General features: G+C 42.9%; 1 protein-coding gene across 1 annotated transcript in view; it reads right to left on the bottom strand.

The window, feature by feature from the left end:
• Nucleotides 1-5,265: 5,265 nt before the first annotated feature.
• The window catches only part of lars2 (leucyl-tRNA synthetase 2, mitochondrial), a 28,004-nt gene continuing 17,366 nt past the window's right edge, over nucleotides 5,266-15,903 (bottom strand). The window contains exons 13-21 of the mRNA XM_070912243.1: nucleotides 13,445-13,543; nucleotides 11,240-11,377; nucleotides 11,056-11,159; nucleotides 10,344-10,523; nucleotides 9,980-10,149; nucleotides 8,928-9,005; nucleotides 8,721-8,832; nucleotides 7,397-7,524; nucleotides 5,266-5,634 (exon numbers count right to left, since the gene is read on the bottom strand). Coding sequence (XP_070768344.1) covers nucleotides 5,455-5,634; nucleotides 7,397-7,524; nucleotides 8,721-8,832; nucleotides 8,928-9,005; nucleotides 9,980-10,149; nucleotides 10,344-10,523; nucleotides 11,056-11,159; nucleotides 11,240-11,377; nucleotides 13,445-13,543 — 1,189 coding nt within the window. The 3' untranslated portion in view covers nucleotides 5,266-5,454. The remainder of the gene's footprint in view (nucleotides 5,635-7,396; nucleotides 7,525-8,720; nucleotides 8,833-8,927; nucleotides 9,006-9,979; nucleotides 10,150-10,343; nucleotides 10,524-11,055; nucleotides 11,160-11,239; nucleotides 11,378-13,444; nucleotides 13,544-15,903) is intronic.

Raw genomic sequence — 15,903 nt, 5'->3', positions numbered from 1 at the left:
TCTGCTTCAATAAAGTAAAGTCAACTAAATCACAAGTTTGTAAAAGGGTGATTTTTCCAGACTGAATTATTAGCTTACAGTCCAGCAGGTCGTAGTCTTGACAGCAGACAGGAGTTCAGACGCAGGGTGAAACTTTTCTGTTATTCCAAACTTTCCCCCTTCGTTTTATCGTCCGGGGTGAAGAACTAAAAGTTTAAAGCTCCGCGTCCTCCTCGGTGAAACTGTCCGTCCGTCCAGCTTAGCTCTGCCCCGAACAAGTCGCCGTCTGTCTGGTTATAAATGTGAGCAGATCCCAGATCCGATAGCCTGGACGACCCCACAAACTGCCCCCTCCTCCCGCTTTACAGTCCCAGCGGGGAACCTTCATTCAAAACTTTATCCGCACCTCTGTCGAGAAAAAACAGCACTCCAGGGTACTTAAAATAGCTGATGTGTAGTTAAGTGATTAAGAAAAACAAAAACTAGTCTACCGCTGACGAGCAGACCGTGGGATAACCGTTGGAGCACGGAGCCGTACGTGGCCACCGGTCGACTGGGAACAGTTTGTTTTTAAAGGTGCAGTGCTCAAATAGAGACACAAGGAAGAGTTGAGTTGAAACCAGCGCCGGTTATCATTAAGCACACAGTAACGCCAGTTTATGTCCTGCCTTAAAATAGCGGAACCTGGGGGCAGATATTCCTCCGCTTGTTCAACCCAAAACTGGCCCTTAGCCTACATCCTGTGTCATTTTTAAAAATATCGAGAGCTAGTTGACTCAGCTGCTTCTCTTTGAGTCAGCAAAACACTTCAGCACTTTCTTTCTGCTCCATAAAATTAAAGGGCTGGACTGGGATTATTAGGAGGTTATAACTAATATAACTAAGAAGGCTACATTTATTAAGTAGCCTACTGAATATAACTAGGCCTACTTTACAGTTCAGAAGGAACTATTGTACTTTTTACTCTGCTTCATGTGTTTGACAGTTACAGTTTCTAGTAAGCTACTTTATTAAGATTTTACGTATCCAACAACGCATTTACCAACAACATACACTTAAAATTGGCTCCACCTCCACAAACTTTTATATAATATTATATATAATAGTGTAACACTTTTCTCTAGTCTAAGTACATTGTGCTAATAATAGGCCAACTTACATATACTTTTACTCAACTAACACTTTCAATGCAGTGTTTTTACAGTGTGATATTGCTATTCTTACTTCAGTAAAAGGATCTGAATACTTCTTCTACCACTGCTTATGGGTTCAGTAATAGTAAGAGAGGAGGGAAAATAAAGTGAAACAAGTGGGGGATGGGTAATTTTTTTGGGATACATTTAGGAAGGCGAACATATTTAAACTGGCACCTGAAATGTTCATAATCTCGCTTTGAAAACGTATTTTGACACAAGATCCATACGTCTGATTTTGTTTAACCAGCATATAAATGTAACCTGTGGCACTCTGACGCAACTTTTTAAAATTTCCCCATCTCATAAACAATCTAGTGAGGTACACCCATATAACTATACTATAACTACTGTATGGGTGTGTTTTTCTTGTGGTTGAGGGCGGCTATTTACAGTGCCTGTGCCCCCTCTGTTTTGGTTGAATGACATCACACATTCCTGCACATGACACACACACACACACACACTGTGACCCCCCCACATTGTGTCCTGATCCTGGCTGGAATATTTGAGACAGAGTTGGGGGTACAATAGGATGAACTCATAATGCATATGGGGGGGGGGCTCCATGTGTTTTCCAACTCCCAGAAAACACACACAGGAGCGCATTTTATTTGTGTGCTGGGTGAGCCTAAGTGTGCATATATAGTCTGACAGCCCCAGTTAATGTGAAAAAAAATATGGAGCCAGCACTGCTGAGGGGGCCCTCTAGGCTGCTGCTGGCGGTGTAATTAAAACAGAAGGTTTATAAACGCATGACCATCTGTATGCTTGGGAAACCATAATGCAGCATTCCCTTCAAGCAACAGGCTTAACTTCCTTTTACTTCTTTCTCACACTAAAAACAGCTATACCCTCAGCTATTGTAGCAAAATCCACAGAGACCTTGTTCACATGCAAGCTGGTGTTATTCACAGAGAAGGTTATCAAATGTGTCAGTCAATATTGACCACAAGATACATTTGAGCAAGTATCATAAAGCAGTCTCTATTATATTTAAGGATTTCAAATTGTATGAAAAAAGTTTGAGTGTCACCTTCAACAATAAAGTGCTTGTGTGTTTTGCAATTACTTCCTGTAATATCTCCTAGTAAGGTTAATTCAAATATGTGGTATTAACAGGGGTTTTGGAAAACTTGAGATCATTTGGTTTCACCAATTATGTTAATTGGCCCATTTGTGTCATTAGAGCCTCATTAAAGGAGAAAAAATAGAACGATTTGGATTAGCACTTTGTTTCCAAGTATTCAAACACTACAAACATTCATTTTTTACTAAAAGATCTTAGGGGGTATGCAATATGGGCAAAAACGTTCACAATTTTCTGAATCAATTCAGTCAGTTTTGAAGTAATATTTTCTGTAAACCTTATTCTCACAGTTTCATATCTGTCAAGTAGGAAAAACAAGTCAAGTATTTATTTATTAAATCACTTTATCCAGAGGGCTTTTAAAATCTGCACAACATATAGCACCTTCTATGCTTAGGCTGTTGATTAGGAACTAGTTTGTTGTACTGTAGGGGATTTGCATAAAAGCATACGCAATTGCAAAATTGAGTCTAATTCAAACAGAGCAGAAATGATTGGCTTTTACTTTATAAGGCTGTTCTACTTTGAAGCAGCTGCAGTACTGAGTAAGATACAGCCACCGTGTGCTAAGCGCATGGCAACAGTTCTGGATGGATGGAAACGGGCGGATTTAACAGATGTTTGAAAAATTGCAATAAAGCTCTGGAAGATTAAAAGAGTGGACGAGAAAGTAAATAATTGCCCACACCTATATGATACTTTAACACAACTTTATATACAGTAAGGACTATATACAGTGTATGCAATCAAAAATATATACATAGATCCCTTTGAATCCAAACCATGTCACACCTGTGTAAGTGTTCTTGTGCACAGTATTGGACATGGCCTATTCCACATTCACAAAAGGCCAAAATGACTAAAAGACTGTTACTATGGAGATGTAAAGTAAATAGATGAATAACTTTGGCAAGTGTGGTGCATTCACATACATGCCAAGAGTTTAGCTTTATCCTCAAAACAATAAAAAGGACTAGTAAAAATCTGTTTGCATTATGATCTCACGCAAAAAATATCCACGGACGACAAAATTACCAGCCTTGAGGCCAGCCTCCAAGATAATGAGCTGTGGCATTACTGCGTCTCCCTGTGAGGATACACACTTCTGTTCAGGGACTCAACTGGTGCAATGGAGGGCAACTGGGACTGCACGGCTGTGCACTCCACCCGTTTTCTCTTCCACCAGCAGAGTTTCTCAAGAGGAAGGGGAGTGATTTTCTTTAACTCATCAGAGACAATTCATGCTGTACATCTCATGTGTGAGAAAGACTACGACTGTGGTCTGGAGAGAAAGTGAATCACAGCGGAATACTGTTTCCTATTCAATAATCCTAGTTGTCATGGAAACTGCAGAGCAGACGAAAAGTGCTAAATGACTGCAGGGGCTGTTAGTGACAAAATTAATTATTAGAGGAAATGCATCAGTACAGCTCAGACCTCATTTTACTGAAAACACTGGTCAGAAATATCCGACTTATCTACTTAATCAAACAGTCTGGGAAGTGTTTCCTGGAATTTCTCACCAATCTAAAATGACTACAGTGTTGCCACTTTGAACAACACAGCTTCAGCTTATTGTTCAGCCCAGTTCAAGTTCAGACCTGTTTATTAGCTGGTTATCTAGCAAGGACAGTGAAAAGGAGGGTGTGAAAAGAACTGCAGCAATAACACAAGACGAAGACATCAGGTGTTAAAAACTACCTCATATGAATCTAATTCATATTTCATTCAGCCAGTTTGAGAGTGTCAAAGAAAACATGGCACACCAAGATCGAGTTGACAGAAGATAAAATGTCCCTCTACCTGTGTCTGACACTCTCAGACCCACTTTCTCTTTTGTGCTGTGACAGCATCTGGTTGAGATCAAATTCACAGAATCTGAGGCAATACACAGAATAACTAACACAGTTCTGGCCCTTTGCTCCCCTCCTCTTATTCCTGGTTTCTCTTCCTGTTATTCTGTGTCTCCTGTGAGCCTTTTCCTGTCACCTGATGGTCAAAGATAGAGCATAGAAATATGGAAAAAGAGGTTAAGGGGGATCATTGAGGAATGTTCTGTTTTGCCTTCTGTCCGCACATTTTTTTATCCATCATGTTTTAATGAAAAGCAAACCTTCTATTACTTACATAACAACATGCAGCATGATTTTATCGCAAGCTGATCATCGTATACTATACAAATAAAAGCACTTCCTCAAATGGAAGCTGACCTTGCAAAACTTACACAAGTATCTCACTTCTCAAAGAGATTCCATTCCTTCTTGTTCATTTACACACTCATACCAGACAAAATGTTACACTTTTCTTATGCAGTTACCGAAAATCCTGTTTATAGCCGACGTAGGCACTGCAAGGACTTCTACATATCAAGTAACTGCTTACTCACCAGGCCTTTAAAGATAGGCCAGTGGGCGTGCACAAGGATACATTTCAGTGCTGCTGTCTGCTCTGCAAGGACAGGGCTAATGGCTGAGTCATGTTGACCCAAAGCTGAGACAGAGACACCGTGCAGATGAATAGGCACAGTGCAGCATTGGACAACCAAGATATGGTGGCGAGCTTAAAAACCCCCAACCACATCGGGCTCTTCAGTGACTTCAAGCAGACCTTCTGGTGACACCAGGGTTCACAGAGCACAGTGGCACAGCCAGACAGCGGCCCATGTATGGTGCTCAGAAGAGATCTGCGGCTAAAAGCAACAACAGAGGTATAGACAAACACTGATAAGGCAGATCATGACTGCGTGACTCAGCCGAGACGCCAAGCATATGGCAGGCGGAGAGGTGTGAAGTTGTGGTCCTGGGTACGATGCTGAAAGTGGTGTTACGGGAGAAAGGGGGAATGTGAACGATGACTGGAACCTAAAGTGGTGTTTGGGCTCATGTGTGATTGTCAAGAGGGTCTGACTAAATGGGAGGATGAGGTGCTAAATCTCCCTCGGCCCCAAGGTTTTAAAGAGACCAGAGACACACTGCTTCTTGAAGCTTTTATTAAAAACAGGAAAATGTACATAAAATATCTTTAGACATATTTACATAGAAGATATGACAGTTAATATAAACAGACTTTCATCCTTTCGCTTTGTCTTAATTTATGACACATAAAAGTCCACCTCTTTTGTCTGTTTCTCCATGCTGACTCACTGACTGACAGGCAGGCATTCACAACCAAGTAGTGGCGACCGCCCAAACATCACTCATCCATGAGGAAGTTGATGAGGGCGGTCCTGGGGGACAGGATGGCTCTCTTGATGCTGCGCTCTCCGAGAAGCTTCTGTCCGAGGGGGCTCTCCAGAATGAGCTGCTGCACCCGCTCCAAATCTTTGGACGCCTGCAGAGGCACAGTCACTGTGCCACAGGCCTTGTTGTTTATCTGAGGATAAGAATTATAGATATAGATAAAAAGATGGGATGAATTACTAATCTGGTCTGTCAAATGTTCCCCTTTCAACAAATCTCCATCTGAATGAAGATCTGCCCTGTCAGGCTGTACCCAAACTCTTCCCTCCCGGCATGAAAGTCCCAAAATAACAGACTCCGCCTCTCCTTCCACATATACAGTGAACTAATCGTTAGTGGTAGGTATGGGTAGGGCACTCAGTCTTGTAATGTTTAGAAGCAAGTGTATGTGTGCACACGGTGAACGTGATCATGTCTCTGGAAGTGGTTGAAAATTAGTGTGTGTGTGTGCGTGTGTGTGAGGCCACTCAGCCTTGGCCTCCCTTCTGGGACAAACCCAAGTACGTGATTAGAGGACAGAGAGTGAGGTTGCCTCCACATGGCTGAGGAAGCCCACAACAGAGAGCTCAGTCTGAAGTAAAACCAATATCATCATCATCATCATCATCATCATCATCATCATCATCATCGAGCACTGGGAGCTCAGATATGTATGTATGTGTGTGTGTGTGTGTGTGTGTGTGTGTGTGTGTGTGTGTGTGTGTGATTTTTGACTTTTGTGTATGAGAGACGAACAAGAAGAAAACAAAATGTGTGAGGATTATTTTTATTCCCAGACAGAGCAAATATGAGTATGGAGAGAACGGAGTTGTACACACACACACACACACACACCATACTCCAGGTTTCTGTCATATCCTTCTTGTGGTTTCTTGTCTCTGTCAGAGTACAGAGGGAGAATCCAACCAGCAGAAGACAGGTGCTGTTAGTCAGCTGACTGCGTTTGCTGTCATCACATGAGGGTGTGTGTGTGTGTGAGAAAGGGGATTAGCAGGTTCTCTCTGGGGATGCAACCCTCTATAAAGAAAACGGTCAGATTAAAGCACTTTCGGCGTTGATATTCAGGACACTGTGAAGACTGACACGTGTGTGTGTGTGTGTGTGTGTGCTTATGTGTTCATCCATGTGGCAGTGTTAGCATGTGTGCATGCTTGGATCTGATCCAAATTGATTTTCTGAACCTTCCCATCACAGCTGGATATTTTCTCTGATTGTCTGTATGCCTTTAAAAGTGTGCACACACACACACACTCACTCACACACACCCTGTCATTCCTGATGATGACATACACTGCCAAACCGAAGGCTTTCGCTATTTGAGTGACTGAGCTCACGAGCAGAAAACAGGCAATGAGAGAAATGAGGTGAGAGAGTAACAGTGAGTCAGGAATAACATGGTGTGTTCTGTTCCTGGCTTTTAATTATTGACCCACTTGTCTATTTTGCTTAAAGCGCACCACTTGACATGCAGACGCATAAACATACACACACACATGCAGACATGGACACACACACAGGGTAATCATAGGCTCTCTTGAAAATTACAGACTATGAATGTAATCATGGACCTAAGACTTTGGGTTTTAGAGTGGAGAGATTGAGTGAAAATGCTAGTGCATGTGAGAGCAAATGTGTGTGCATATACCTTAATAAAGCTCATTCTTGCACATTATTTATACATAACTTATGTTTAAATAATGAGCAAAGGGCTGTCGCTGAGTGCAAATCCTTTATGTTCAAAGCCAAAAATAACAGCTTTGTTTTTAGCTTGACAACCATGTTTATTTTTCTTTTTTGTTCATCCAGTCTGGTTAAAAGAGTTTCATTAGAACAACTGCGGCAGAACTTCTGTGAAACTCCACACAATGAAAGAAAAAAAGTGTGTGTGATCCTACCAGGACAGACAGCTCCACAAAGTCAGGGACATCCAGGTACTCGGGGTCCACAGTTGGCCAGACCTGTTGCAGGACGTCTCCTCCGCACTGGAGGAAAGGGCTGAGGGGGTTTTTCACCTGGCAAAGACCTGGGAGAGACCCAGGAGTAAAAGCAGGAGAACAACATTGAAAATACCTGCTGTCACACTGAGGAGATGGTCTCTTGTGCTGAGGTTCTCTCAAACTACATTACACCAACGCAGCCAAGGGTAGGGGATAAAATATTAAGGGAAAAAAGGACAGAATGAAGTAAATGGGTTGTCTTTTAGTAAGGCAGGCCAGATAAATAGCTGGGGATGACTTTTACGTTGCTTTTTTACCAAATTTGCTTTCCTTTTTGTAGAGAAAAGTATCTTGATGAAGGGTCAAACAACACCCCACCACCCGCTCTCCTGACCAGCAAGTGTGCATCCCCCTGGAGGCACAAGGGAAGGATGTGAACTTCCTCTATCCTGAGCTTAGTGTGTGAATTACAAACAACGTGCAAGAGTGAAAAGTACAATGAGTGCAACAGAGGTCACATGGTCCTCACTTGTATGTCCTGTTTATAAAACTACATATTTGAGAACAAACACAAAATACACACAGCCACTCATTAAAACCACACACACACCTCTTCTTCTCAGTGATCATCTGTCAGGTTTTCCTGACTGCGGCTATCAGCTGGACAATAGTGTTTTTTCCAGAACCTCTTTTCTCTCAGCTGTGTGCAGAAAGCTTGTGTACGTGTGTCATCGACAATAAGGGGATGTCCTCCGGGCAGTGCAGCTTTCACGAGAGGCAGGAAAAGTGATGCTAGATCTTCCCTTGTATTGTTTGTTTTCTACACTTGGCCAAGAGCTCTCAGCGCCGCTTTCAGTTTCGTTAGATGGTCAGCAAGTATATTTCAGGTGAACTGTTCTTTGGCTTGTCCAGGATGTATAACAGTAATAAAAAGGGGGAAAAAAATCACTGACTTAATGGCTGTTGATTACATCACTGTTGGGCGTTCACTGGTATTAGAGGAGCAGCAGTGTCAACATTACGTTTATCTGAGGCAACTTCCTCTTACTGACATTATAAATAACCTAATTGTACCACAATCTGCACATACTTTTGACACTGTATCAGTCTAAAATGTCATCCACCATGAGGTGACCCCATTGATAAAATAAATAAATAAATAAAACATATTAGATGCATATGTACATTTAGTGCCATCTCCAGGTTTGCCATTTGATTTTTTTTCCTTACAACTGTTTGAGTACATGATTTATTATTTTTGAATAATTTGCATGTCACCAACCTGCCCAAAGTTCAGATGCCAGATGAGGGGCCATGGGTGCTGTCATCATAACCAGCGCAGCCAGAGCTTCCTCAAACTCCACACTGTGCTGCACCACCCTGACTGTTGCACTCTGAACACACACACAGTGGTAAAAAAAAGTGATTTCCAAAGTAACAAACGTTAAATGTGACATCTTTATTTCAAGCTAGCGGAGGGCACGCTCACACTCAGTGTGTTGGTAAGTCCCATCAGACGAGAAATGGCTGCATTGAAAAGGAAGTCCTCTGTGAAGTGAGTTGTCACCTGAAAATAAACAATAAAAAAACGACACAGTCGGTTAGTAAAAATTATAAAGTGTGAGGCCTCACATTCTGTTTTGGTTGACGAACTTGCGGATGCTTCCAGATGGATTGACTGTGTCATGGAATATTTTTGAGTCTGCCTCTGAAGAACTATTACAAAACAATGACCGGCCCAAAAGAGCAGCCTGTTATCCCCATGTGTACCAGCTGAAGGCAAACAGCGTGTCAACATTCTCCTGTTTAGCCTTCTGGGAAGAAGAACCCATTTGGGAAGGGCCTTAGGGAGGAGGTGGTCGATCACTGAGGCTTTTCTGAGGGACGGATCAAAGGACAGCCTCGGCTTTGGGGGCTTATGGCAAACAGCCTGAGGTCCTTTAAAAGCACCAGCCCTGAGGGGTGGAGAGAGAGAATCAAACCTGGCAGCCAAAGGAGGCTATTTATAAAGTGTGAAAGGAGATGGAGTGGATTTAAAATCAATTTCCATCCCCTTCTTCTTTTACTCTTTACTCTGGGGGTTTCAGGTTACCATGGATGTTCAGCACGGGATGGAAAGGCTAGATCTCAGGACTATGTACTGTTGGCCTGCGTAATGAGTGGCACCTTGGACCATGCTATCATACAGTACCTTTTAACTGAGAAAGTGCATTATCTCATGCCTTCCAACAGTACAATCTACTGCAGTGTAAAAAGGCTAAAGGAAATTAATTATTCAAAACTGCACATTAAAAACAAAAACCACAGATAATAGGCACTAGTAGAGAAATTAAATTCAAAATAGACCAAGTTGACAAATGCAATGGTGTGATTCACCTATATTACTGAAGGAAGAACACTAAGTTGCTGTGAAAAATTGGGATTTTGAATATGGGCTCATTAATGACCCCTACTGGTAATATCTAACTTTTAAATAATGTCACCATGAGACAATTTCGGCCCTTTATTCAAGATCACAGTCTGAGGCTATGGAGTCGCTACCTCTTGAATCACGTAGTTCTTGTTCTCCCACATCTTCTTGGTCTCTGCTAGCTCCTTCTTTTTCAGCAGGGAGGGGTTGGGGACATCTCCGAGTTGCCGAGCCCCCCTCAGCTTGGTCACCAGCTGCCACAGCCGAGACTGCCACCGCAGAACCCCAGGGAGGGCGTCCGCTGAGGTGGCGGACACACACAGACACAGAAGAAAAGGATATTTTGACACGAAAAATTATATTTACTTAATTTGAAAACAACCGAGGAAACACTTCATGGCATATAGATAAAGCTTAATCCCAAACAAAACATTCTGAATTTGTAATGCAAAAATTAAGGTGTCAGTGTGATTATGCAGTGGTGTCTCGACTCACTCTTGACATTCCAGAGGATGTCCTGTTCAGGTGGGGCGGCGTAAAGGATGTAGAGTCGAACTGTGTCCAAGCCATACTGCTGCACCACCTCTTGGGGGTCCAGACCATTGTGTTTTGACTTGCTCATCTTCTCCCACGTCACCTCAATATGACCACCACCGGATACAACCGGCTCTTTATCTACAAGAGGCAGGTTGGGAGTCAGAGGTCAAAGATAGCTGGACAAAGAGGCATACTCATACAGTCGTCTCCAAGTATTGTTTCCGAACGGCTCCTGTTTGATCACAATTCGAAAAAGGAAGAAGTAAGGAGAATATGTAAGGCCTAGTCAATCTGAGTCTATAGCACCAGGATCAAGAGGCTTCCCTCTCTCTGTAAGCCACCAGTATCTCCTACTCTCCGAGCAATAGAGAAGAGCTGAAAATCCTTGGGTGTGGAGCCAATTGTAAGAGATCTCTTAGATCTCTTCAAAGGATTTCTTTTGATTTGACTTTTGTCAAGAGTAGCTAGTTAACTTGTCATTCAATTGGGAATAGCTTTAAAGCACAAAACAGAGACGGATTGCTATTAGCAACACAAAAAAAAAACGTTGTCATGACTCTTTACTTGCTGTTTTATCTGACAGAGACACATGGAGGGAAGCCCTCTCTCCTCCCATCTGTTATCGATGTGTCACGCTGACAAAAACCCTGCAGATTCAGGTAATGCGTACCTGTGAAGTCTATTTCTTCTCTCTTTAAGTACTGGCCACTATCTGCCCGTTTGAAAGTCTGGCCCTTGATCAGACCCTGGACCAGCAGCTTCCGAAAAGGCTCCCTGAAAGACAGAAAGAGGGTTAATTATCATACACACATGTACATGTGCAGCAAAAGCAGACAAAGCACTGAGTACTGCACCTGTGAGCGACGAGACCCTGATCCTTGCAGAAGTGACAGAGGAAGCGAGCATAGTACAAGTGCATGACAGCGTGCTCCTTCCCTCCGATGTACACGTCCACAGGCAGCCAGTGATCCACCAGGTGGCGCTCAAAAGGCCTGGAGAGGAAGGGAAAGTTTGGTGGATTGTCTCTGAATTCATGGGTCTAAGGTCTTTGTGGGAGACTACAAGATATTTAAAGCTTAGTTTAAGTAGTCATTTCTGTAGTTCAAACACTGTGTAAAATACTGTGACATCTTCTTTCCCTCGTTAGATTTTCTGTTCTGTTTATGTAGATACTGTTTTCTCTTTTTTAATTGAGCCATGGAGGCTTTCACTGCTAATGCCAGCTACTCCAACTAAATATCGAATGCATGACTTTCTGTTCCACAGAGGATTTTTTTCTCTCCAGGAGACCCAGACACATGTTTACATGTTTAGAACCGCAAACGTAAGAGCTTTGGTGACCTTGATATAAGCTTTCTTTATGTTGTGTTAAAAGCCTTTTATAAATGTAGTTTTATTTTTCCAGTTCTACAATGTATTTATTTGTTCAGTGCACTATTTGTTTCTTAATCTTACGTGGTGCATTTTATTCTATTTCATTATCTGGACTTTTATTTGCCTGACGTCTTCTAATTGTGGTGCTGAAAAGTTTCATATGAATTTTCCCATGTAAAGCTCTTTGAAACTTTGCTTTGAAAAATGTTGTATAAATAAAGCAGACTTTTGTCTATGTAAAATCTTACAATAGATTTTTACAACATAGTACTGGTTGTTATGTGCATTGTAAATATGCACAATCACTTCCTCTAGGGGGCAGTCTGAATCTGATGCAAAGAAGTCTCTCTCTCTCTCTCACACACACACACACACACACACACACACACACACACACACACACACACACAGACACACACACACACACACACACACACAAACTAAAGCATACTGAAGTAATACATGTTTCAAATTTGGCTCTGAAGACTTCATCTAAAGTCAGCATCTTATGTTTACAGTTAAGTGACTGTAGAGAAAAATCTATCTGAGATGAACTGAGACTGTTTCTTTTTAGATTTCAACAGGAGAGCTGCCTGTGTTTAGCCTGACTGGCATGGTGGTCAGCAGAGGCAGGGATTCCACCTAATGATGCTTTTTAGGGCAGTCTGCTATCTCTGTGTGTCACCTTTTTACATCAGTCGTTACTCTCCTGCACACCTCTCTGCCTCTCTGGCTGATGGTGTCTCCGGATAATTGAACTGGGGAAAAAAAGTTATGAACTCACAAGGCTGAAAATAATTTAGCCTGTTTATTGGCATCAAGCCAGGGAGCTCTAATACATAACCACACACACACACCTCCATATAACACCCTCTTCCTATTTCCTTCCTCTTACTTGCTACTTTCAACATCTCTTGCGTCCTATTTTCATCGTTTCCCCTTGTGCGCATGAGGCTCAGCAGGCTAACTGAAATGCACAAATAGTGTAATTGCTTTTTCTGTTGTGCCATAATCTGTCCCGCTAAGAAAAGTGATGGGGAGAGCAGTCCCCCTCCCTTTTAAAGCAGCTTTACAGCTAGGTCAGGGCACTGGGAAATTAATCTCTTTTGTTAAGCTCAGGGTATCACCACCATCCCAGCAGGTGACAGCCATGGCTCCATAATCTCTATTGGCAGGGAATGCAACTTCCAGGAAAGTGTGTGTGAGAGTGAGAGTGTGTGACGGTGTGTAAAGTGCACACAGGCAGTATATGCATGTTTGAAATGGGTAAGTGGGAGAGAGTGGGTGATCTTACACTGAGCATAATTATGTGTTTGAGTATGACTTTCCAACAGCGCATATATAGTACAAAGTGTGTGTGTGAGGCAAGAGAGAAAATCAAGTTTCTATTTACATAGCAGAGATTACATAGAGAAAAATGCCTTTTTTTTTTTTAAATATCTAAAAACAGACAGATATGCTTATCCACCCACTGCTTGAGACACTTGTGCAGCTTTCTTCTCTTTTCATTTCATTTTCATTTGAACAGAGTGTAAGTAAGACCTGTGCAGTTTGTGCAAAAAATCTGTCACAACGCGAAAAGAAAAAGATGCACAAGGAAAAGTAAATAATAGAGCTTGAATTTGGTGGCTCAAAAATGGTTGAAAAGCAGCAAAGTAGAAGTCTCAAGAGGAGGCTGTTCATACCTGTTGGGGTTATGAGGGTCTGTGTATCTGAAGTAATACCAGGCTGAGTCCACAAATGTGTCCATGGTGTCAGTCTCCCTCCTCGCTGGGCCCTTACATCTAACAGAAGAGAGAGAGACAAAGAGGGTTGGCAGAGGCAGCACAAAAATCAATATTAGGCTTACAAATTAGAAAGTGAACAAATGAACGATCCTTGTTTGTATGCTTAGTGAAATGGCACATTATGTGATTTATGTGTGTGCGTGAGTGTGTGTAAAGCTGGCTCCATCTGGCTGTGGGGGTCATGTCCCTGTAGAGAAGCACAGCTGAAGCCAGACTGGCACCGGAGCTCTGTTCCTGTGCCCTGACTAACAGGCTGTGCTAACAGGGAACGAACTGGCAGGCCCGAACACATGATCATGTGTTTGTGTTGGAAATGCCACCTCGTGCCCCTTTCTATCCAAGCCAAACAGCACTTGGGTACGTGATGCGAATCTGCCAACATCACTTTCACAGTGGAGGAGAGGACATCCGCAAAGACACGGGAAAAAAGAGAGCTTTTGAAAAGAGTTTTGTGTTCGGATTTAAAGCACTTAATGGAACGGCGAAAGCGTCTGCCTTTTACTTTATAATGAGTCTCAATGGAGTTAAAATCAGTGTCCCAGAAAGATAAACATAAGCACAGCTCTGAGCTTTACTACGTGCAACAGAAAGAGTTTCCTGGACCTTATGGGATGTCTTTGTTCAGTCGAACCGTCTCTTTCTGTCTACAACTCACACAAACATTCATCTCACAATCAAAATGTTTTAATCACACACTCACTAACGCAGACACACATCGCGAGGCAAAACCCCTCGACCACCTACCCTATCGGTCTATAATAAGGCTGTGATGATGAGGTAAGAGCTGAAGGTTGCCTAGCAACAAGGCTAAGGTGTAGCAAGGTTAATATTTGGAAGCCAGGTGTTATTTCATATGATGAAAAGCCAGCAGTATAACAAAGCCCATTCCATCACAAAAGAGTCCAGAAATATAAACGCGACAAAATGGAGAAAGAAAATTATTAGAAATAAATTCAGCTTGAGCAAGTGAGATTTCTCACCTCCTCTCTCACACCAGACTGGCCAATCAGAGGCCAGATTGTGGTCATTTGACAGACAGATTGGCAGGTACCGGCTACTGAGGATCAGATTAGACAACACACAGACGTACTCTCTCTGGAGATGGACCTTCTCTAAGCCATGAAAGGAGCCTAACAACAAAAGTAGGTACCTAAATCTGAAGCAACCTGTACGCACGAGTGTGTAAAGAGTGAGCGTGTGTTTGCAGGATGAGCCAGAGAGAGCCAAAAGGCTCTCAAACAGATGAGGCAGGAGAGGCAGCTGCCCACTCCACGAAGGCTCTCTTCCCATGGAAAATAGCCCTCCATCTGCTGTGTGTCTGCGTGACTGCCTGCGAATGTGTGTGTGTGTGCCATGCTAACTAGGTGGTCTCTCTCTTTACCTGTGAATCGGTGGAACAACTCACACTTGGTGGACTTGCACGCGCACCTTCCTGACCAGGCTAAGCCGAGGCAGGGTTCAGTTGGCAGGACAATTTACAGTGCTGCAGAGGGTCGGAGACGAGATGAGCACACAGGAAATGACTTCCTCAAGGACAAATAAAACCATCTCTCATGAGTCATCACCCTGCTCGTCTGTGTTCCTCTCAAACTTTAATTGGACATGGTCGACGAGTGAAGGGAACAAATTTCCACAGACACTTAACAAGGGAGGGGAGATGGTAAGAGAGGAGATAACGGCCTCTTGGCGATTATGGCCATCAATCACTGCTGATGGGAGGAATTATAGCAGCTTTGTGGAAGTGAGTGAACACAATCTGATGACTTGTGCCATCTGCGAGTGAGTGGGCCATTGTCTTAATCAACATGGTGCCGTGACGGTGATTAGTCTTATTCAGAGAGGAATTCCCATGTCAGCGAGGGACTCTGGAGACGCTGGCTGAGTAGGCATTCTGCATTCTCAGGCATTTTCAAATACATTCACCGAGATGACTCGCTAGTGACTGCCGTGTGTGTGAGTAATTACTCCTGTGTACAAAAGGTACATGTGTGTGTGCCTGCATGTACAGTATTTGTGTGTGTCTCTGGAAGCACAGCTGGCTTATGTAACCTCCATCATCGTCTCATGCTGCTCCTGTCACAGATGCCACTCATTACATAACCCCATCAGAATTAAAGCATTAATCACGCACTTCACAGCTCGCTCTCGACGCTGTGTGTTCTTGTAAAGCCGTCAGTCCTCTCAGCCTGCCTGACAGCGGGCTCATTTTGTCAGTGCTGGTCTCCTGAGGAAATACAGGAAGTACAGAGGAGAGGCTGTCATTGCGGAGGGTTTACACATAATTCTCACTCCACAAACGCTTATGTTGTGCCAAAAAGAAACAACACATCCTCCACCCTTCCTGCATCCTATATACA

This window comes from Enoplosus armatus, chromosome 9, assembly GCF_043641665.1.
Source record: "Enoplosus armatus isolate fEnoArm2 chromosome 9, fEnoArm2.hap1, whole genome shotgun sequence".
Taxonomy (NCBI): Eukaryota; Metazoa; Chordata; class Actinopteri; order Centrarchiformes; family Enoplosidae; genus Enoplosus; species Enoplosus armatus.
The sequence above is the reverse complement of the archived record's forward strand: the minus strand, read 5'-3'. Positions and strand labels throughout refer to the sequence as shown.